The sequence below is a fragment of the Eucyclogobius newberryi genome, unplaced genomic scaffold (genome assembly GCF_026437365.1).
Source record: "Eucyclogobius newberryi isolate DKJ021-1_F unplaced genomic scaffold, fEucNew1.0.hap1 SCAF_3, whole genome shotgun sequence".
NCBI classification, from domain to species: Eukaryota; Metazoa; Chordata; class Actinopteri; order Gobiiformes; family Gobiidae; genus Eucyclogobius; species Eucyclogobius newberryi.
In genome coordinates this window covers 43,069,708-43,093,462 of record NW_027315945.1, presented here as the reverse complement: position 1 = coordinate 43,093,462, position 23,755 = coordinate 43,069,708, and the positions used below count along the sequence as shown (strand labels likewise).

The window sequence follows — 23,755 nt, the reverse complement described above, 5'->3', positions numbered from 1 at the left end:
AGACACACGACAGACACACAACAGACACACAACAGAACCACAACAGACACACAACAGAACCACAACAGACACACAACAGACACACAACAGACACACGACAGACACACAACAGACACACAACAGACACACAACAGAACCACAACAGACACACAACAGACACACAACAGACACACGACAGACACACGACAGACACACGACAGACACACGACAGACACACGACAGACACACGACAGACACACAACAGACACACGACAGACACACAACAGACACACAACAGACACACAACAGACACACGACAGACACACAACAGACACACAACAGACACACAACAGAACCACAACAGACACACGACAGACACACGACAGACACACAACAGACACACAACAGACACACAACAGAACCACAACAGACACACAACAGACACACAACAGACACACAACAGACACACGACAGACACACAACAGACACACAACAGACACACAACAGAACCACAACAGACACACAACAGACACACAACAGACACACAACAGAACCACAACAGACACACAACAGACACACAACAGACACACAACAGAACCACAACAGACACACAACAGACACACAACAGACACACAACAGACACACGACAGACACACGACAGACACATCAGACACACGACAGACACACGACAGACACACAACAGACACACAACAGACACACGACAGACACACAACAGACACACAACAGACACACAACAGAACCACAACAGACACACAACAGACACACAACAGACACACAACAGAACCACAACAGACACACAACAGACACACAACAGACACACAACAGAACCACAACAGACACACAACAGACACACAACAGACACACAACAGACACACAACAGACACACGACAGACACACAACAGACACACAACAGAACCACAACAGACACACAACAGAACCACAACAGACACACAACAGACACACAACAGACACACGACAGACACACAACAGACACACAACAGACACACAACAGAACCACAACAGACACACAACAGACACACGACAGACACACGACAGACACACGACAGACACACGACAGACACACGACAGACACACAACAGAACCACAACAGACACACAACAGACACACAACAGACACACGACAGACACACAACAGACACACAACAGACACACAACAGACACACGACAGACACACAACAGACACACAACAGACACACAACAGAACCACAACAGACACACGACAGACACACGACAGACACACAACAGACACACAACAGACACACAACAGAACCACAACAGACACACAACAGACACACAACAGACACACAACAGACACACGACAGACACACAACAGACACACAACAGACACACAACAGAACCACAACAGACACACAACAGACACACAACAGACACACAACAGAACCACAACAGACACACAACAGACACACAACAGACACACAACAGAACCACAACAGACACACAACAGACACACAACAGACACACAACAGACACACGACAGACACAACAGACACACAACAGACACACAACAGAACCACAACAGACACACAACAGACACACAACAGACACACAACAGACACACGACAGACACAACAGACACACGACAGACACACAACAGACACACGACAGACACACAACAGACACACGACAGACACACAACAGACACACGACAGACACAACAGACACACGACAGACACACAACAGACACACGACAGACACACAACAGAACCACAACAGACACACGACAGACACACAACAGACACACGACAGACACACAACAGACACACAACAGACACACGACAGACACACAACAGACACACGACAGACACACAACAGACACACAACAGACACACAACAGACACACAACAGACACACGACAGACACACGACAGACACACGACAGACACACAACAGACACACAACAGAACCACAACAGACACACAACAGACACACAACAGACACACAACAGACACACGACAGACACACAACAGACACACAACAGACACACAACAGAACCACAACAGACACACAACAGACACACAACAGACACACAACAGAACCACAACAGACACACAACAGACACACAACAGACACACAACAGAACCACAACAGACACACAACAGACACACAACAGACACACAACAGACACACGACAGACACACGACAGACACACGACAGAACCACAACAGACACACAACAGAACCACAACAGACACACAACAGACACACAACAGACACACGACAGACACACGACAGACACATCAGACACACGACAGACACACAACAGACACACAACAGACACACGACAGACACACAACAGACACACAACAGACACACAACAGAACCACAACAGACACACAACAGACACACAACAGACACACAACAGAACCACAACAGACACACAACAGACACACAACAGACACACAACAGACACACAACAGAACCACAACAGACACACAACAGACACACAACAGACACACAACAGAACCACAACAGACACACAACAGACACACAACAGACACACGACAGACACACGACAGACACAATAATGGGGATATAATGAGGGTATAATGTGGATATAATGAGGATATAATGAGGGTATAATGAGGGTATAATGAGGATATAATGAGGGTATAATGAGGGTATAATGAGGATATAATGAGGGTATAATGAGGATATAATGAGGATATAATGAGGGTATAATGAGGATATAATGAGGATATAATGAGGATATAATGAGGATATAATGAGGATATAATGAGGATATAATGAGGGTATAATGAGGATATAATGAGGATATAATGAGGATATAATGAGGGTATAATGAGGGTATAATGAGGATATAATGAGGGTATAATGAGGGTATAATGAGGATATAATGAGGGTATAATGAGGATATAATGAGGGTATAATGAGGGTATAATGAGGATATAATGAGGGTATAATGAGGATATAATGAGGATATAATGAGGATATAATGAGGGTATAATGAGGGTATAATGAGGGTATAATGAGGATATAATGAGGATATAATGAGGATATAATGAGGGTATAATGAGGGTATAATGAGGATATAATGAGGATATAATGAGGATATAATGAGGGTATAATGAGGATATAATGAGGGTATAATGAGGATATAATAAGGATATAATGAGGGTATAATGAGGGTATAATGAGGATATAATGTGGATATAATGAGGGTATAGCGCCCCCCAGGGGAGCTCCTGGACTCTGAGGCTCAGAATCTCTCTCAAACTGTTGAGGAAACACATATTTGATGAAAGTGGCAAATGCAGTGGCACTTTACCTTCACAGATGGCGCTGTTGAGCAGCGGCTCAGCCTGAGGGGCGGGGCCAGAGTCGGAGCGGAAAAGGCGTCGGCTGAAGTCTGTCTTTGGTCTCTCGGGATCCGGGTCCGGACTTGTGGCTTGGACCAGGTCTGAGAACAGAGTCAGTCTTTCCTGAAGCAGCTCCAGAACCTCACGGTCTTTCTGCTGGATCTCCGCTACAGCCAATCAAAGGAGAGGAGAGAAATGTCAGCCAATCAGAGAAGAGGGCAGAGGAGAAAGAGCCAATCAGAGCTCAGGGCCTCAGACCTCGCAGGCGTCGCAGCAGAGCTTTGTCTTCAGTTTCGATCAGCGGAAAGTCGGCTCGAGACGGACAACTGCAAACACACAACCATCAGCGACACGTCACCACGACGATCCAGGGGGGGTGATGGGGGAGTGTCAGAGTGAGGGGGGGTGATGGGGGAGTGTCAGGGTGAGGGGGGGTGATGGGGAGTGTCAGAGTGAGGGGGGGTGATGGGGGAGTGTCAGGGTGAGGGGGGGTGAAGGGGGAGTGTCAGGGTGAGGGGGGGTGATGGGGGAGTGTCAGGGTGAGGGGGGGTGATGGGGGAGTGTCAGGGTGAGGGGGGGTGAAGGGGGAGTGTCAGGGTGAGGGGGGGTGATGGGGGAGTGTCAGGGTGAGGGGGGTGATGGGGAGTGTCAGGGTGAGGGGGGTGATGGGGGAGTGTCAGGGTGAGGGGGGGTGATGGGGGAGTGTCAGGGTGAGGGGGGGTGAAGGGGGAGTGTCAGGGTGAGGGGGGGTGATGGGGGAGTGTCAGGGTGAGGGGGGGTGATGGGGGAGTGTCAGGGTGAGGGGGGTGATGGGGAGTGTCATGGTGAGGGGGGGTGATGGGGGAGTGTCAGGGTGAGGGGGGTGATGGGGGAGTGTCAGGGTGAGGGGGGGTGAAGGGGGAGTGTCAGGGTGAGGGGGGGTGATGGGGGAGTGTCAGGGTGAGGGGGGGTGATGGGGGAGTGTCAGGGTGAGGGGGGGTGATGGGGGAGTGTCAGGGTGAGGGGGGTGATGGGGGAGTGTCAGGGTGAGGGGGGGTGATGGGGGAGTGTCAGGGTGAGGGGGGGTGATGGGGAGTGTCAGGGTGAGGGGGGTGATGGGGAGTGTCAGGGTGAGGGGGGTGATGGGGAGTGTCAGGGTGAGGGGGGTGATGGGGAGTGTCAGGGTGAGGGGGGTGATGGGGAGTGTCAGGGTGAGGGGGGTGATGGGGAGTGTCAGGGTGAGGGGGGTGATGGGGAGTGTCAGGGTGAGGGGGGTGATGGGGGAGTGTCAGGGTGAGGGGGGGTGATGGGGGAGTGTCAGAGTGAGGGGGGGTGAAGGGGGAGTGTCAGGGTGAGGGGGGTGATGGGGGAGTGTCAGGGTGAGGGGGGTGATGGGGGAGTGTCAGGGTGAGGGGGGGTGATGGGGGAGTGTCAGGGTGAGGGGGGGTGATGGGGGAGTGTCAGGGTGAGGGGGGGTGATGGGGAGTGTCATGGTGAGGGGGGGTGATGGGGGAGTGTCAGGGTGAGGGGGGGTGATGGGGGAGTGTCAGGGTGAGGGGGGTGATGGGGAGTGTCATGGTGAGGGGGGTGATGGGGAGTGTCAGGGTGAGGGGGGTGATGGGGGAGTGTCAGGGTGAGGGGGGGTGATGGGGGAGTGTCAGGGTGAGGGGGGGTGAAGGGGGAGTGTCAGGGTGAGGGGGGGTGATGGGGGAGTGTCAGGGTGAGGGGGGGTGAAGGGGGAGTGTCAGGGTGAGGGGGGGTGATGGGGGAGTGTCAGGGTGAGGGGGGTGATGGGGGAGTGTCAGGGTGAGGGGGGTGATGGGGGAGTGTCAGGGTGAGGGGGGGTGATGGGGGAGTGTCAGGGTGAGGGGGGTGATGGGGGAGTGTCAGGGTGAGGGGGGTGATGGGGAGTGTCAGGGTGAGGGGGGTGATGGGGGAGTGTCAGGGTGAGGGGGGTGATGGGGGAGTGTCAGGGTGAGGGGGGGTGATGGGGGAGTGTCAGGGTGAGGGGGGTGATGGGGGAGTGTCAGGGTGAGGGGGGGTGATGGGGAGTGTCAGGGTGAGGGGGGGTGAAGGGGGAGTGTCAGGGTGAGGGGGGGTGATGGGGGAGTGTCAGGGTGAGGGGGGGTGATGGGGGAGTGTCAGGGTGAGGGGGGGTGATGGGGGAGTGTCAGGGTGAGGGGGGGTGAAGGGGGAGTGTCAGGGTGAGGGGGGTGATGGGGGAGTGTCAGGGTGAGGGGGGGTGAAGGGGGAGTGTCAGGGTGAGGGGGGTGATGGGGGAGTGTCAGGGTGAGGGGGGGTGATGGGGGAGTGTCAGGGTGAGGGGGGTGATGGGGGAGTGTCAGGGTGAGGGGGGGTGATGGGGGAGTGTCAGGGTGAGGGGGGTGATGGGGGAGTGTCAGGGTGAGGGGGGTGATGGGGGAGTGTCAGGGTGAGGGGGGTGATGGGGGAGTGTCAGGGTGAGGGGGGTGATGGGGAGTGTCAGGGTGAGGGGGGGTGATGGGGGAGTGTCAGGGTGAGGGGGGTGATGGGGGAGTGTCAGGGTGAGGGGGGTGATGGGGGAGTGTCAGGGTGAGGGGGGGTGATGGGGGAGTGTCAGGGTGAGGGGGGGTGATGGGGGAGTGTCAGGGTGAGGGGGGGTGATGGGGGAGTGTCAGGGTGAGGGGGGTGATGGGGGAGTGTCAGGGTGAGGGGGGGTGATGGGGGAGTGTCAGGGTGAGGGGGGTGATGGGGAGTGTCAGGGTGAGGGGGGTGATGGGGAGTGTCAGGGTGAGGGGGGTGATGGGGGAGTGTCAGGGTGAGGGGGGGTGATGGGGGAGTGTCAGGGTGAGGGGGGGTGATGGGGGAGTGTCAGGGTGAGGGGGGGTGATGGGGGAGTGTCAGGGTGAGGGGGGTGATGGGGGAGTGTCAGGGTGAGGGGGGGTGATGGGGAGTGTCAGGGTGAGGGGAGGTGAAGGGGGAGTGTCAGGGTGAGGGGGGTGATGGGGGAGTGTCAGGGTGAGGGGGGGTGATGGGGGAGTGTCAGGGTGAGGGGGGTGATGGGGGAGTGTCAGGGTGAGGGGGGGTGATGGGGGAGTGTCAGGGTGAGGGGGGTGATGGGGGAGTGTCAGGGTGAGGGGGGTGATGGGGGAGTGTCAGGGTGAGGGGGGTGATGGGGGAGTGTCAGGGTGAGGGGGGTGATGGGGGAGTGATGGGGGAGTGTCAGGGTGAGGGGGGTGATGGGGGAGTGTCAGGGTGAGGGGGGGTGATGGGGGAGTGTCAGGGTGAGGGGGGGTGATGGGGGAGTGTCAGGGTGAGGGGGGTGATGGGGGAGTTTCAGGGTGAGGGGGGTGATGGGGGAGTGTCAGGGTGAGGGGGGGTGATGGGGGAGTGTCAGGGTGAGGGGGGTGATGGGGGAGTGTCAGGGTGAGGGGGGGTGATGGGGGAGTGTCAGGGTGAGGGGGGTGATGGGGGAGTGTCAGGGTGAGGGGGGGTGATGGGGGAGTGTCAGGGTGAGGGGGGTGATGGGGGAGTGTCAGGGTGAGGGGGGTGATGGGGAGTGTCAGGGTGAGGGGGGTGATGGGGGAGTGTCAGGGTGAGGGGGGGTGATGGGGGAGTGTCAGGGTGAGGGGGGTGATGGGGGAGTGTCAGGGTGAGGGGGGGTGAAGGGGGAGTGTCAGGGTGAGGGGGGGTGATGGGGGAGTGTCAGGGTGAGGGGGGGTGATGGGGGAGTGTCAGGGTGAGGGGGGGTGATGGGGGAGTGTCAGGGTGAGGGGGGTGATGGGGGAGTGTCAGGGTGAGGGGGGTGATGGGGGAGTGTCAGGGTGAGGGGGGGTGATGGGGGAGTGTCAGGGTGAGGGGGGTGATGGGGGAGTGTCAGGGTGAGGGGGGGTGATGGGGGAGTGTCAGGGTGAGGGGGGGTGATGGGGGAGTGTCAGGGTGAGGGGGGGTGATGGGGGAGTGTCAGGGTGAGGGGGGTGATGGGGAGTGTCAGGGTGAGGGGGGGTGATGGGGGAGTGTCAGGGTGAGGGGGTGATGGGGGAGTGTCAGGGTGAGGGGGGTGATGGGGGAGTGTCAGGGTGAGGGGGGTGATGGGGAGTGTCAGGGTGAGGGGGGGTGATGGGGGAGTGTCAGGGTGAGGGGGGTGATGGGGGAGTGTCAGGGTGAGGGGGGTGATGGGGGAGTGTCAGGGTGAGGGGGTGATGGGGGAGTGTCAGGGTGAGGGGGGGTGATGGGGGAGTGTCAGTAACAGTCCTGAAATAGTTAACCTGTTTCCATCCACCTTTTCTCTCCCTGTGCACACTGGTCAGACCCAAATGTCATTGCTTATTAAAAGAGGATCTTATGTTCCACATGTGAGTGTGATGCATCATGGGAAAGCTTAGGCCTTCTAGTTTCTGCAGATGTGCAGATGAACACTGTTAGGGCTTCAGAACTTACACTACAGAGGCCCAAACATAAACAAAACATCCTTTTTTAGTCTCGCCTGAATATTGTTAATTTGTAATGGTCCTGAGCATGACAGACTTCATTGTGTTTATGCTGTTCACTGTACATGATGTTTATCTTGTTGACAACAACTGTGTAAAGTTTCACATCTCTAGGAACAGGCATTTTGGTGCTGTTGACCTTTTTGTATCAAAAAGTATATTCGGAACAAGTGATCCAAATATGTGCCAACTGTGCCAAACTGTTTTATTACAATTTTAGCTCCTCTATGATCATAAAACATACATTTTGATGTTTTGTAGGCCACTAATAGCAATTATAACTGCTAAAAAAAAAATATGTGAAAATGTGTAAATATGAGTTTACCCATGAATTTCCCATATAGAGGTTAAAAAAAAAAAAAAATATATATATATATAATATTTTTATTTTATATTTTTATTGGTATAATAATACATATAGCTAACAAAATGCACGTCCAAAAGGCTAATAAAATCAGAAAACGTTATGCGCAAAATCCTGCCGAGAAATCTGGCTCTTTACAGCCTTCCCGGAGCCTTACGCACGAGAATACAGAAGATTCTGTGTCAATAAGCCCTTTGTCCCGCCCCTCTTTCGAAAGCTAATCTTATTGGCTAGAATAATATGTCATTCAAAGTCTGCTACGTCACTAGCATGCGGCGCTATTTAGATGTAAACAGACTAATCCATGTGCGTCACAAGCAGCGCATTTTTTTTTGCGGAGGCTGTAGCAAACAAACCCGTGGACAGAAAAATTGGTGGATGGTCTCATTCTGTAGGAAACAGTCTGAAGAAAAGAAGGATATCCAACATTATTTTATAGGTTAAACAGGTCATTTGTTATGGACGGAGAAATGCGCCGGACAAGCGCATTCTCGTCCGGCGAGAAACGAAGAAAAGTTTGTTTACTTGACAATATCTCGAAATCGGATAACTTCAGGAAAAATACAAGTGTATATTGTTTTTCAATGATTCCTTACGGACAGACTGAGCACAAGGATGTACAGAATTAAAGACGTTTCCTCCGTCATAAACAGCAAACAGGACATGCGTTTGTAAAAGTTGAGACTTTCTCACAAACTATTGGCAATTGCTTCTTGGGGCAAATTATTCAATGTAAATCAATGACATATTCGTTTTGTTGAGAAAATAAGCTTTAAAATGATGTATAACGTATGGTATTGACCACGGAAATAAAAGTGATGATGTAAGAGAATATTTGAGATTTAGAAAATGGTCGCCGGCCACAGGAGGATGTAACAGGTTAAGACTCTACAACAAACACTGCTAACCCTGAACATGTGCAGTACCTGTAAATAAGAGAGTTCTATTTTGTTTTTATTTGGTTTACTTACCTGCTAATAGTATTACCTAGTCTTTTGCTAGCAATTTTTACTTTATTATATTTTTATTTTATTCTATTATCATTATTTTATTATCTTATTTTTATCTTTTTATTTTTATCTATTTTATTTTATTTTCCCCCCTCCATTCCCTATTAAGATATCAGAGGAGTTTTTGTTAATAAGAGTTTTTTGTTTTGTTCATAAGAGTTTTCTTCTATTAAGAGTGTTTTTGAAACGTCCTATAATCTGTCCTTTTCCTCCTGTTTCTACTGCAACAACCACATGTCCCTGTGGGACATTAAAGGATTATCTTATCTTAACAGTCCTGTTATAGTCCTGTAATAGTCCTGTAATAGTCCTGTAATAGTCCTGTAACGGTCCTGTAACAGTCCTGTAACAGTCCTGTAATAGTCCTGTAATAGTTCTGTAATAGTCCTGTAATAGTCCTGTTATAGTCCTGTAATAGTCCTGTAATAGTCCTGTAATAGTCCTGTAACAGTCCTGTTATAGTTCTGTAATAGTCCTGTAATAGTCCTGTAACAGTCCTGTAATAGTCCTGTAACAGTCCTGTAATAGTCCTGTAACAGTCCTGTAATAGTCCTGTAATAGTCCTGTAATAGTCCTGTAATAGTCCTGTAATAGTCCTGTAACAGTCCTGTTATAGTTCTGTAATAGTCCTGTAATAGTCCTGTAACAGTCCTGTAATAGTCCTGTAACAGTCCTGTAACAGTCCTGTAACAGTCCTGTAATAGTTCTGTAATAGTCCTGTTATAGTCCTGTAATAGTCCTGTAATAGTCCTGTAACAGTCCTGTAACAGTCCTGTAACAGTCCTGTAACAGTCCTGTTTGTAACAGTCCTGTAATAGTCCTGTAACAGTCCTGTAATAGTCCTGTAATAGTCCTGTAATAGTCCTGTAACAGTCCTGTAACAGTCCTGTAACAGTCCTGTAACAGTCCTGTAATAGTTCTGTAATAGTCCTGTAATAGTCCTGTAACAGTCCTGTTATAGTTCTGTAATAGTCCTGTAATAGTCCTGTAACAGTCCTGTTATAGTTCTGTAATAGTCCTGTAACAGTCCTGTAACAGTCCTGTTATAGTTCTGTAATAGTCCTGTAATAGTCCTGTAATAGTCCTGTAACAGTCCTGTTATAGTTCTGTAATAGTCCTGTAATAGTCCTGTAACAGTCCTGTAATAGTCCTGTAACAATCCTGTAACAGTCCTGTAATAGTCCTGTAATAGTTCTGTAATAGTCCTGTAATAGTCCTGTTATAGTCCTGTAACAGTCCTGTTATAGTTCTGTAATAGTCCTGTTGTATTCCTGTTATAGTCCTGTAACAGTCCTGTAATAGTTCTGTAATAGTTCTGTAATAGTCCTGTAATAGTCCTGTAATAGTCCTGTTATAGTCCTGTAACAGTCCTGTAACAGTCCTGTTATAGTTCTGTAATAGTCCTGTAATAGTCCTGTAATAGTCCTGTAATAGTCCTGTAACAGTCCTGTAATAGTCCTGTTATAGTCCTGTTGTATTCCTGTTATAGTCCTGTAACAGTCCTGTAACAGTCCTGTTATAGTTCTGTAATAGTCCTGTAATAGTCCTGTAATAGTCCTGTAACAGTCCTGTTATAGTTCTGTAATAGTCCTGTAATAGTCCTGTAACAGTCCTGTAATAGTCCTGTAACAGTCCTGTAATAGTCCTGTAATAGTTCTGTAATAGTCCTGTAATAGTCCTGTTATAGTCCTGTAACAGTCCTGTTATAGTTCTGTTATAGTCCTGTTGTATTCCTGTTATAGTCCTGTAACAGTCCTGTAATAGTTCTGTAATAGTCCTGTAATAGTCCTGTAATAGTCCTGTTATAGTCCTGTAACAGTCCTGTAACAGTCCTGTAACAGTCCTGTTATAGTCCTGTAATAGTCCTGTAATAGTCCTGTAACAGTCCCGTAATAGTCCCGTAACAGTCCCGTAACAGTCCCGTAATAGTCCTGTTTTTATTCCTGTTATAGTCCTGTTATAGTCCTGTAATAGTCCTGTAATAGTCCTGTAACAGTCATGTAACAGTCCTGTAATAGTCCCGTAATAGTCCTGTAACAGTCCCGTAACAGTCCCGTAACAGTCCCGTAATAGTCCCGTAATAGTCCTGTTATAGTCCTGTTATAGGCCCCGTTATAGTCCCGTAATAGTCCTGTTATATTCCTGTAACAGTCCTGTAACAGTCCTGTAATAGTCCTGTTTTTATTCCTGTTATAGTCCTGTTATAGTCCTGTAATAGTCCTGTAATAGTCCTGTAATAGTCCTGTAATGGTCCTGCAATAGTTCTGAAATCGTCCTGTAACAGTCCTGTAACAGTCCTGTAATAGTCCTGTAACAGTCCTGTAACAGTCCTGTAACAGTCCTGTAATAGTCCTGTAACAGTCCTGTAACAGTCCTGTAATAGTCCTGTAATAGTCCTGTAACAGTCCTGTAATAGTCCTGTAACAGTCCTGTAATAGTCCTGTAACAGTCCTGTAATAGTCCTGTAATAGTTCTGTTATAGTCCTGTAATAGTCCTGTAATAGTCCTGTAATAGTCCTGTAATAGTCCTCTAACAGTCCTGTAACAGTCCTGTAATAGTCCTGTAACAGTCCGGTAATAGTCCCGTAGTAGTCCCGTAATAGTCCCGTAACAGTCCCGCAATAGTCCCGTAATAGTCCCGTAATAGTCCCGTAACAGTCCTATAACAGTCCTGTAACAGTCCTTTAACAGTCCTGTAACAGTCCTGTAACAGTCCTGTAATAGTCCTGTAACAGTCCTGTAATAGTCCTGTAATAGTCCTGTAACAGTCCTGTAACAGTCCTGTAATAGTCCTGTAACAGTCCTGTAACAGTCCTGTAATAGCCCTGTTACAGTCCTGTAATAGTCCTGTAACAGTCCTGTAATAGCCCTGTAACAGTCCTGTAACAGTCCTGTAACAGTCCTGTAACAGTCCTGTAATAGTTCTGTAATAGTCCTGTTATAGTCCTGTAATAGTCCTGTAACAGTCCTGTTATAGTTCTGTAATAGTCCTGTAATAGTCCTGTAATAGTCCTGTAACAGTCCTGTTATAGTTCTGTAATAGTCCTGTTATAGTCCTGTAACAGTCCTGTAATAGTCCTGTAATAGTTCTGTAATAGTCCTGTAATAGTCCTGTTATAGTCCTGTAACAGTCCTGTTATAGTTCTGTAATAGTCCTGTTATAGTCCTGTTGTATTCCTGTTATAGTCCTGTAACAGTCCTGTAACAGTCCTGTAACAGTCCTGTAATAGTTCTGTAATAGTCCTGTAATAGTCCTGTAATAGTCCTGTAATAGTCCTGTTATAGTCCTGTAACAGTCCTGTAACAGTCCTGTTATAGTCCTGTAATAGTCCTGTAATAGTCCTGTAATAGTCCCGTAACAGTCCCGTAATAGTCCCGTAACAGTCCCGTAACAGTCCCGTAACAGTCCTGTAATAGTCCTGTAATAGTCCTGTTATATTCCTGTAACAGTCCTGTAACAGTCCTGTTTTTATTCCTGTTATAGTCCTGTTATAGTCCTGTAATAGTCCTGTAATAGTCCTGTAACAGTCCTGTAACAGTCCTGTAATAGTCCTGTAATAGTCCTGTAACAGTCCCGTAACAGTCCCGTAATAGTCCCGTAACAGTCCCGTAACAGTCCCGTAATAGTCCTGTAATAGTCCTGTTATAGTCCTGTTATAGGCCCCGTTATAGTCCCGTAATAGTCCTGTTATATTCCTGTAACAGTCCTGTAACAGTCCTGTAATAGTCCTGTTTTTATTCCTGTTATAGTCCTGTTATAGTCCTGTAATAGTCCTGTAATAGTCCTGTAATAGTCCTGTAATGGTCCTGCAATAGTTCTGCAATCGTCCTGTAACAGTCCTGTAACAGTCCTGTAATAGTCCTGTAATAGTCCTGTAACAGTCCTGTAATAGTCCTGTAATAGTCCTGTAATAGTCCTGTAATAGTCCTGTAATAGTCCTGTAATAGTCCCGTAATAGTCCTGTAACAGTCCTGTTATAGTCCTGTAACAGTCCTGTAATAGTCCTGTTACAGTCCTGTTACAGTCCTGTAATAGTCCTGTAATAGTCCCGTAATAGTCCTGTAACAGTCCCGTAACAGTCCCGTAACAGTCCCGTAATAGTCCCGTAACAGTCCCGTAATAGTCCTGTAACAGTCCCGTAATAGTCCCGTAACAGTCCCGTAATAGTCCTGTAACAGTCCTGTAACAGTCCTGTAACAGTCCCGTAACAGTCCCGTAACAGTCCTGTAACAGTCCCGTAACAGTCCTGTTATAGTCCTGTAATAGTCCTGTAATAGTCCTGTAACAGTCCTGTAATAGTCCTGTAACAGTCCTGTAATAGTCCTGTAACAGTCCTGTAATAGTCCTGTAACAGTCCTGTAATAGTCCTGTTATATTCCTGTAATAGTCCTGTAACAGTCCTGTAATAGTCCTGTTATATTCCTGTAACAGTCCTGTAACAGTCCTGTAACAGTCCTGTAACAGTCCTGTTATAGTCCTGTAACAGTCCTGTAATAGTCCTGTTATAGTCCTGTAACAGTCCTGTAATAGTCCTGTTACAGTCCTGTTACAGTCCTGTAATAGTCCTGTAATAGTCCTGTAATAGTCCTGCAATAGTCCTGTAACAGTCCCGTAACAGTCCCGTAACAGTCCCGTAACAGTCCCGTAACAGTCCCGTAATAGTCCCGTAACAGTCCTGTAACAGTCCTGTAATAGTCCTGTAATAGTCCCGTAATAGTCCCGTAACAGTCCCGTTATAGTCCTGTAACAGTCCTGTAATAGTCCTGTTACAGTCCTGTTACAGTCCTGTAATAGTCCTGTAATAGTCCTGTAATAGTCCTGTAACAGTCCCGTAACAGTCCCGTAACAGTCCCGTAATAGTCCCGTAACAGTCCCGTAATAGTCCCGTAACAGTCCTGTAACAGTCCTGTAACAGTCCCGTAACAGTCCCGTAACAGTCCTGTTATAGTCCTGTAATAGTCCTGTAATAGTCCTGTAACAGTCCTGTAATAGTCCTGTAATAGTCCTGTAACAGTCCTGTAATAGTCCTGTAATAGTTCTGTTATAGTCCTGTAATAGTCCTGTAATAGTCCTGTAATAGTCCTGTAATAGTCCTCTAACAGTCCTGTAACAGTCCTGTTATAGTCCTGTAACAGTCCTGTAACAGTCCTGTAATAGTCCTGTAACAGTCCTGTAACAGTCCTGTAACAGTCCTGTAATAGTCCTGTAATAGTCCTGTTATAGTCCTGTAATAGTCCTGTAACAGTCCCGTAATAGTCCCGTAACAGTCCCGTAATAGTCCCGTAATAGTCCTGTAATAGTCCTGTAACAGTCCCGTAACAGTCCCGTAACAGTCCCGTAATAGTCCCGTAACAGTCCCGTAATAGTCCCGTAACAGTCCCGTAATAGTCCCGTAACAGTCCCGTAATAGTCCTGTAACAGTCCTGTAACAGTCCTGTAACAGTCCCGTAACAGTCCCGTAACAGTCCTGTAACAGTCCCGTAACAGTCCTGTTATAGTCCTGTAATAGTCCTGTAATAGTCCTGTAACAGTCCTGTAATAGTCCTGTAACAGTCCTGTAATAGTCCTGTAACAGTCCTGTAATAGTCCTGTTATATTCCTGTAACAGTCCTGTAACAGTCCTGTTATAGTCCTGTAACAGTCCTGTAATAGTCCTGTTACAGTCCTGTTACAGTCCTGTAATAGTCCTGTAATAGTCCTGTAATAGTCCTGTAATAGTCCTGTAACAGTCCCGTAACAGTCCCGTAACAGTCCCGTAATAGTCCCGTAACAGTCCCGTAATAGTCCTGTAACAGTCCTGTAACAGTCCTGTAATAGTCCTGTAATAGTCCCGTAATAGTCCTGTAACAGTCCTGTTATAGTCCTGTAACAGTCCTGTAATAGTCCTGTTACAGTCCTGTTACAGTCCTGTAATAGTCCTGTAATAGTCCTGTAATAGTCCTGTAACAGTCCCGTAACAGTCCCGTAACAGTCCCGTAATAGTCCCGTAACAGTCCCGTAATAGTCCTGTAACAGTCCTGTAACAGTCCTGTAACAGTCCCGTAACAGTCCCGTAACAGTCCTGTTATAGTCCTGTAATAGTCCTGTAATAGTCCTGTAACAGTCCTGTAACAGTCCTGTTATAGTCCTGTAACAGTCCTGTTATAGTCCTGTAATAGTCCCGTAATAGTCCTGTAATAGTCCCGTAACAGTCCCGTAACAGTCCCGTAACAGTCCTGTTATAGTCCTGTAATAGTCCTGTAATAGTCCTGTAACAGTCCTGTAATAGTCCTGTAATAGTCCTGTAACAGTCCTGTAACAGTCCTGTAACAGTCCTGTAATAGTCCTGTAATAGTCCTGTAACAGTCCTGTAACAGTCCTGTTATAGTCCTGTAATAGTCCTGTAATAGTCCTGTAACAGTCCTGTAACAGTCCTGTAACAGTCCTGTAATAGTCCTGTAATAGTCCTGTAACAGTCCTGTAACAGTCCTGTTATAGTCCTGTAATAGTCCTGTAATAGTCCTGTAACAGTCCTGTAACAGTCCTGTAATAGTCCTGTAATAGTCCTGTAACAGTCCTGTAACAGTCCTGTTATAGTCCTGTAATAGTCCTGTAATAGTCCTGTAACAGTCCTGTTATAGTCCTGTAATAGTCCTGTAATAGTCCTGTTATAGTCCTGGTTTATTACGTGAGTGCGGTCTGCTGGATCTTGTTGATCCAGGTCTTGCGTTCCTCTTTGGAGCTCGTGTGCAGTTCGTACATCTCAGGTGGAGTGCAGTCGCTGATCAGGTACAAACCCTTCTCCTGATTTGCAATGTCTCTGACGATGAGTCCAGTGAGAGAGACCACCGGGGACTTATCCTGAACAAACAAACAAACAAACAACAGGGTGAGAGAGACCACCAGGGACTTATCCTGAACAAACAAACAACAGGGTGAGAGAGACCACCGGGGACTTATCCTGAACAAACAAACAAACAAACAACAGGGTGAGAGAGACCACCAGGGACTTATCCTGAACAAACAAACAAACAAACAACAGGGTGAGAGAGACCACCGGGGACTTATCCTGAACAAACAAACAAACAAACAACAGGGTGAGAGAGACCACCGGGGACTTATCCTGAACAAACAAACAAACAAAGAAACAACAGGGTGAGAGAGACCACCGGGGACTTATCCTGAACAAACAAACAAACAAACCACAGGGTGAGAGACCACCGGGGACTTATCCTGAACAAACAAACAAACAAACCACAGGGTGAGAGACCACCGGGGACTTATCCTCAACAAACAAACAAACAAACAAACAAACAATAGGGTGAGAGAGACCACCGGGGACTTATCCTGAACAAACAAACACATGTATGTAGGGTCTAACCCGGTCCCAGCTGAGCCCCTGATGTCTCTGCCTCAGTTTAAACTGTGGCCTGGAGCTGCTCGACCCGAGACAGAGACACTCGAGTCCTCGTTAGCTTTGAACTGAAAAAGAACTAAAGCCAGAGTAGGCCTACAGTAGGCTAAGGCTTTCATTGCAAAAGGAACAGTGCTGCTGCACAAATAACCTGGCTGGTGCCCCTCAGGCACCTGGTGCCCCACGAGCACCCGGTGCCCCACGAGCACCACCTGGTGCCCCACGAGCACCGATTAATCGACAAAACAACTAAAGAACAACAGCCTAAACAGACACAAACAGAATCTGCAGGAACTGAAAGATGAAGCTGGGTTAAATTCACTCACGAGAGAAGCAAAGGTGAACTTTTGGTCTTTGTCCTGAAGAAAAACCAAGACGTCGTTCATGAGCAGCACACGGACTTCTGAAAACAACACACAAAACACATGTGAAACACACAAAACACATGTGAAACACACAAAACACATGTGAAACACACAAAACACATGTGAAACACACACAAAACACATGTGAAACACACAAAACACATGTGAAACACAAAACACATGTGAAACACACAAAACACATGTGAAACACACACAAAACACATGTGAAACACACAAAACACATGTGAAACACACAAAACACATGTGAAACACACACAAAACACACAATAGAAATGCAAACTACATTTCTACTTAATTGTTGCTTATATTTTAAATCGTTCTGATTTCAGTTCATCTAAAACGGTTCTATTTCATCCCTTCTGACCTCACTGTGACCTCACTGTGACCTCACTGTGACCTCACTGTGACCTCACTGTGACCTCACTGTGACCTCACTGTGACCTCACTGTGACCTCACTGTGAGGCTATATAGCAAGCCCCCAGCAGCCAAGATGGCCGCCCATTCAAGTCAATAGGAGCTGCTCAGTGTCGCATGTCGCATGTTAGCCTTTAGCCTTTAGCCTTTAGCTCTCCAGCGACGTGCGGCCCAAGTTTCCGTACCACGTGATTGCACTGACCAATCAGAGAGAGTTACAAGAGTAGCGCAGAGCCCAGTGTGAGGTGAGGAGAGAAGACGAGGTGAGGAGAGAAGACGAGGTGAGGAGAGAGCACGAGGTGAGGAGAGAAGACGAGGTGAGGAGAGAGCACGAGGTGAGGAGAGAAGACGAGGTGAGGAGAGAAGACGAGGTGAGGAGAGAGCACGAGGTGAGGAGAGAGCACGAGGTGAGGAGAGAACACGAGGTGAGGAGAGAGCACGAGGTGAGGAGAGAACACGAGGTGAGGAGAGAAGACGAGGTGAGGGGAGAAGACGAGGTGAGGAGAGAAGACGAGGTGAGGAGAGAGAACGAGGTGAGGAGAGAGCACGAGGTGAGGAGAGAGCACGAGGTGAGGAGAGAGCACGAGGTGAGGAGAGAACACGGGGTGAGGAGAGAACACGGGGTGAGGAGAGAAGACGAGGTGAGGAGAGAGCACGAGGTAAGAGCACGAGGTGAGGAGAGAAGACGAGGTGAGGAGAGAGCACGAGGTGAGAGCACGAGGTGAGGAGAGAGCACGAGGTGAGGAGAGAAGACGAGGTGAGGAGAGAAGACGAGGTGAGGAGAGAGCATGAGGTGAGGAGAGAAGACGAGGTGAGGAGAGAACACGAGGTGAGGAGAGAACACGAGGTGAGGAGAGAAGACGAGGTGAGGAGAGAGCACGAGGTGAGGAGAGAAGACGAGGTGAGGAGAGAACACAAGGTGAGGAGAGAGCACGAGGTGAGGAGAGAAGACGAGGTGAGGAGAGAACACGAGGTGAGGAGAGAACACGAGGTGAGGAGAGAACACGAGGTGAGGAGAGAAGACGAGGTGAGGAGAGAAGACGAGGTGAGGAGAGAACACGAGGTGAGGAGAGAACACGAGGTGAGGAGAGAAGACGAGGTGAGGAGAGAGCACAAGGTGAGGAGAGAAGACGAGGTGAGGAGAGAGCATGAGGTGAGGAGAGAGCACGAGGTGAGGAGAGAAGACGAGGTGAGGAGAGAAGACGAGGTGAGGAGAGAAGACGAGGTGAGGAGAGAGCACGAGGTGAGGAGAGAAGACGAGGTGAGGAGAGAAGACGAGGTGAGGAGAGAAGACGAGGTGAGGAGAGAAGACGAGGTGAGGAGAGAGCACGAGGTGAGGAGAGAACACGAGGTGAGGAGAGAGCACGAGGTGAGGAGAGAACACGAGGTGAGGAGAGAAGACGAGGTGAGGAGAGAAGACGAGGTGAGGAGAGAAGACGAGGTGAGGAGAGAACACGAGGTGAGGAGAGAGCACGAGGTGAGGAGAGAACACGAGGTGAGGAGAGAAGACGAGGTGAGGAGAGAAGACGAGGTGAGGAGAGAGCACGAGGTGAGGAGAGAAGACGAGGTGAGGAGAGAAGACGAGGTGAGGAGAGAAGACGAGGTGAGGAGAGAAGACGAGGTGAGGAGAGAGCACGAGGTGAGGAGAGAACACGAGGTGAGGAGAGAGCACGAGGTGAGGAGAGAACACGAGGTGAGGAGAGAAGACGAGGTGAGGAGAGAAGACGAGGTGAGGAGAGAGCACGAGGTGAGGAGAGAGCACGAGGTGAGGAGAGAGCACGAGGTGAGGAGAGAACACGGGGTGAGGAGAGAGCACGAGGTGAGGAGAGAAGACGAGGTGAGGAGAGAGCACGAGGTGAGGAGAGAAGACGAGGTGAGGAGAGAGCACGAGGTAAGAGCACGAGGTGAGGAGAGAAGACGAGGTGAGGAGAGAGCACGAGGTAAGAGCACGAGGTGAGGAGAGAAGACGAGGTGAGGAGAGAGCACGAGGTGAGGAGAGAAGACGAGGTGAGGAGAGAGCACAAGGTGAGGAGAGAGCACGAGGTGAGGAGAGAAGACGAGGTGAGGAGAGAGCACAAGGTGAGGAGAGAGCACGAGGTGAGGAGAGAAGACGAGGTGAGGAGAGAAGACGAGGTGAGGAGAGAACACGAGGTGAGGAGAGAACACAAGGTGAGGAGAGAACACAGAACACGAGGTGAGGAGAGAGCACGAGGTGAGGAGAGAACACGAGGTGAGGAGAGAACACAGAGCACGAGGTGAGGAGAGAGCACGAGGTGAGGAGAGAGCACGAGGTGAGGAGAGAAGACGAGGTGAGGAGAGAGCACGAGGTGAGGAGAGAACACAAGGTGAGGAGAGAACACAGAACACGAGGTGAGGAGAGAGCACGAGGTGAGGAGAGAAGACGAGGTGAGGAGAGAAGACGAGGTGAGGAGAGAGCACGAGGTGAGGAGAGAAGACGAGGTGAGGAGAGAGCACGAGGTGAGGAGAGAAGACGAGGTGAGGAGAGAGCACGAGGTGAGGAGAGAAGACGAGGTGAGGAGAGAAGACGAGGTGAGGAGAGAGCACGAGGTGAGGAGAGAGCACGAGGTGAGGAGAGAGCACGAGGTGAGGAGAGAGCACGAGGTGAGGAGAGAACACGAGGTGAGGAGAGAAGACGAGGTGAGGAGAGAAGACGAGGTGAGGGGAGAAGACGAGGTGAGGAGAGAAGACGAGGTGAGGAGAGAGAACGAGGTGAGGAGAGAGCACGAGGTGAGGAGAGAGCACGAGGTGAGGAGAGAGCACGAGGTGAGGAGAGAACACGGGGTGAGGAGAGAACACGGGGTGAGGAGAGAAGACGAGGTGAGGAGAGAGCACGAGGTAAGAGCACGAGGTGAGGAGAGAAGACGAGGTGAGGAGAGAGCACGAGGTGAGAGCACGAGGTGAGGAGAGAGCACGAGGTGAGGAGAGAAGACGAGGTGAGGAGAGAAGACGAGGTGAGGAGAGAGCATGAGGTGAGGAGAGAAGACGAGGTGAGGAGAGAACACGAGGTGAGGAGAGAACACGAGGTGAGGAGAGAACACGAGGTGAGGAGAGAAGACGAGGTGAGGAGAGAGCACGAGGTGAGGAGAGAAGACGAGGTGAGGAGAGAACACGAGGTGAGGAGAGAGCACGAGGTGAGGAGAGAAGACGAGGTGAGGAGAGAACACGAGGTGAGGAGAGAACACGAGGTGAGGAGAGAACACGAGGTGAGGAGAGAAGACGAGGTGAGGAGAGAAGACGAGGTGAGGCGAGAACACGAGGTGAGGAGAGAAGACGAGGTGAGGAGAGAGCATGAGGTGAGGAGAGAGCACGAGGTGAGGAGAGAAGACGAGGTGAGGAGAGAAGACGAGGTGAGGAGAGAAGACGAGGTGAGGAGAGAGCACGAGGTGAGGAGAGAAGACGAGGTGAGGAGAGAAGACGAGGTGAGGAGAGAAGACGAGGTGAGGAGAGAAGACGAGGTGAGGAGAGAGCACGAGGTGAGGAGAGAACACGAGGTGAGGAGAGAGCACGAGGTGAGGAGAGAACACGAGGTGAGGAGAGAAGACGAGGTGAGGAGAGAAGACGAGGTGAGGAGAGAAGACGAGGTGAGGAGAGAACACGAGGTGAGGAGAGAGCACGAGGTGAGGAGAGAACACGAGGTGAGGAGAGAAGACGAGGTGAGGAGAGAAGACGAGGTGAGGAGAGAGCACGAGGTGAGGAGAGAAGACGAGGTGAGGAGAGAAGACGAGGTGAGGAGAGAAGACGAGGTGAGGAGAGAAGACGAGGTGAGGAGAGAGCACGAGGTGAGGAGAGAACACGAGGTGAGGAGAGAGCACGAGGTGAGGAGAGAACACGAGGTGAGGAGAGAAGACGAGGTGAGGAGAGAAGACGAGGTGAGGAGAGAGCACGAGGTGAGGAGAGAGCACGAGGTGAGGAGAGAACACGGGGTGAGGAGAGAGCACGAGGTGAGGAGAGAAGACGAGGTGAGGAGAGAGCACGAGGTGAGGAGAGAAGACGAGGTGAGGAGAGAGCACGAGGTAAGAGCACGAGGTGAGGAGAGAAGACGAGGTGAGGAGAGAGCACGAGGTAAGAGCACGAGGTGAGGAGAGAAGACGAGGTGAGGAGAGAGCACGAGGTGAGGAGAGAGCACGAGGTGAGGAGAGAAGACGAGGTGAGGAGAGAAGACGAGGTGAGGAGAGAGCACAAGGTGAGGAGAGAGCACGAGGTGAGGAGAGAAGACGAGGTGAGGAGAGAAGACGAGGTGAGGAGAGAAGACGAGGTGAGGAGAGAACACGAGGTGAGGAGAGAACACAAGGTGAGGAGAGAACACAGAACACGAGGTGAGGAGAGAGCACGAGGTGAGGAGAGAACACGAGGTGAGGAGAGAACACAGAGCACGAGGTGAGGAGAGAGCACGAGGTGAGGAGAGAGCACGAGGTGAGGAGAGAAGACGAGGTGAGGAGAGAGCACGAGGTGAGGAGAGAACACAAGGTGAGGAGAGAACACAGAACACGAGGTGAGGAGAGAGCACGAGGTGAGGAGAGAGCACGAGGTGAGGAGAGAACACGAGGTGAGGAGAGAACACAAGGTGAGGAGAGAACACAGAACACGAGGTGAGGAGAGAGCACGAGGTGAGGAGAGAACACGAGGTGAGGAGAGAACACAGAGCACGAGGTGAGGAGAGAGTACGGGGTGAGGAGAGAACACGAGGTGAGGAGAGAACACGAGGTGAGGAGAGAGCACGAGGTGAGGAGAGAAGACGAGGTGAGGAGAGAGCACGAGGTGAGGAGAGAACACGAGGTGAGGAGAGAACACGAGGTGAGGAGAGAAGACGAGGTGAGGAGAGAACACGACGTGAGGAGAGAGCACGAGGTGAGGAGAGAGCACAAGGTGAGGAGAGAAGACGAGGTGAGGAGAGAGCACGAGGTGAGGAGAGAACACGAGGTGAGGAGAGAACACGAGGTGAGGAGAGAGCACGAGGTGAGGAGAGAGCACGAGGTGAGGAGAGAACACGAGGTGAGGAGAGAACACGAGGTGAGGAGAGAACACAAGGTGAGAGCACGAGGTGAGGAGAGAAGACGAGGTGAGGAGAGAGCACGAGGTGAGGAGAGAAGACGAGGTGAGGGGAGAAGACGAGATGAGGAGAGAAGACGAGGTGAGGAGAGAGCACGAGGTGAGGAGAGAAGACGAGGTGAGGAGAGAAGACGAGGTGAGGAGAGAAGACGAGGTGAGGAGAGAAGACGAGGTGAGGAGAGAGCACGAGGTGAGGAGAGAACACGAGGTGAGGAGAGAGCACGAGGTGAGGAGAGAACACGAGGTGAGGAGAGAAGACGAGGTGAGGAGAGAAGACGAGGTGAGGGGAGAAGACGAGGTGAGGAGAGAAGACGAGGTGAGGAGAGAGCACGAGGTGAGGAGAGAACACGGGGTGAGGAGAGAGCACGAGGTGAGGAGAGAAGACGAGGTGAGGAGAGAGCACGAGGTGAGGAGAGAAGACGAGGTGAGGAGAGAGCACAAGGTGAGGAGAGAGCACGAGGTGAGGAGAGAAGACGAGGTGAGGAGAGAAGACGAGGTGAGGAGAGAACACAGAACACGAGGTGAGGAGAGAACACGAGGTGAGGAGAGAGCACGAGGTGAGGAGAGAACACGAGGTGAGGAGAGAACACAAGGTGAGGAGAGAACACAGAACACGAGGTGAGGAGAGAACACGAGGTGAGGAGAGAGCACGAGGTGAGGAGAGAACACGAGGTGAGGAGAGAACACAGAGCACGAGGTGAGGAGAGAGTACGGGGTGAGGAGAGAACACGAGGTGAGGAGAGAACACGAGGTGAGGAGAGAGCACGAGGTGAGGAGAGAAGACGAGGTGAGGAGAGAGCACGAGGTGAGGAGAGAAGACGAGGTGAGGAGAGAGCACGAGGTGAGGAGAGAACACGAGGTGAGGAGAGAACACGAGGTGAGGAGAGAAGACGAGGTGAGGAGAGAGCACGAAGTGAGGAGAGAGCACGAGGTGAGGAGAGAGCACAAGGTGAGGAGAGAAGACGAGGTGAGGAGAGAGCACGAGGTGAGGAGAGAACACGAGGTGAGGAGAGAACACGAGGTGAGGAGAGAACACGAGGTGAGGAGAGAGCACGAGGTGAGGAGAGAAGACGAGGTGAGGAGAGAACACAAGGTGAGAGCACGAGGTGAGGAGAGAAGACGAGGTGAGGAGAGAGCACGAGGTGAGGAGAGAAGACGAGGTGAGGAGAGAGCACGAGGTGAGGAGAGAAGACGAGGTGAGGAGAGAGCACGAGGTGAGGAGAGAAGACGAGGTGAGGAGAGAAGACGAGGTGAGGAGAGAACACGAGGTGAGGAGAGAAGACGAGGTGAGGAGAGAGCACGAGGTGAGGAG

At 50.3% G+C, this 23,755-nt stretch overlaps 1 protein-coding gene across 3 annotated transcripts in view; it reads right to left on the bottom strand.

Annotated features, from left to right (window-relative positions):
* The window catches only part of LOC140373760 (rho guanine nucleotide exchange factor 2-like), an 89,302-nt gene that overhangs the window by 17,926 nt on the left and 47,621 nt on the right, over positions 1 to 23,755 (bottom strand). For all 3 annotated transcript variants that reach the window (XM_072460408.1, XM_072460406.1, XM_072460407.1), the window contains exons 12-15: positions 16,899 to 16,975; positions 15,847 to 16,019; positions 3,615 to 3,682; positions 3,326 to 3,523 (exon numbers count right to left, since the gene is read on the bottom strand). In XM_072460408.1, coding sequence (XP_072316509.1) covers positions 3,326 to 3,523; positions 3,615 to 3,682; positions 15,847 to 16,019; positions 16,899 to 16,975 — 516 coding nt within the window. The remainder of the gene's footprint in view (positions 1 to 3,325; positions 3,524 to 3,614; positions 3,683 to 15,846; positions 16,020 to 16,898; positions 16,976 to 23,755) is intronic.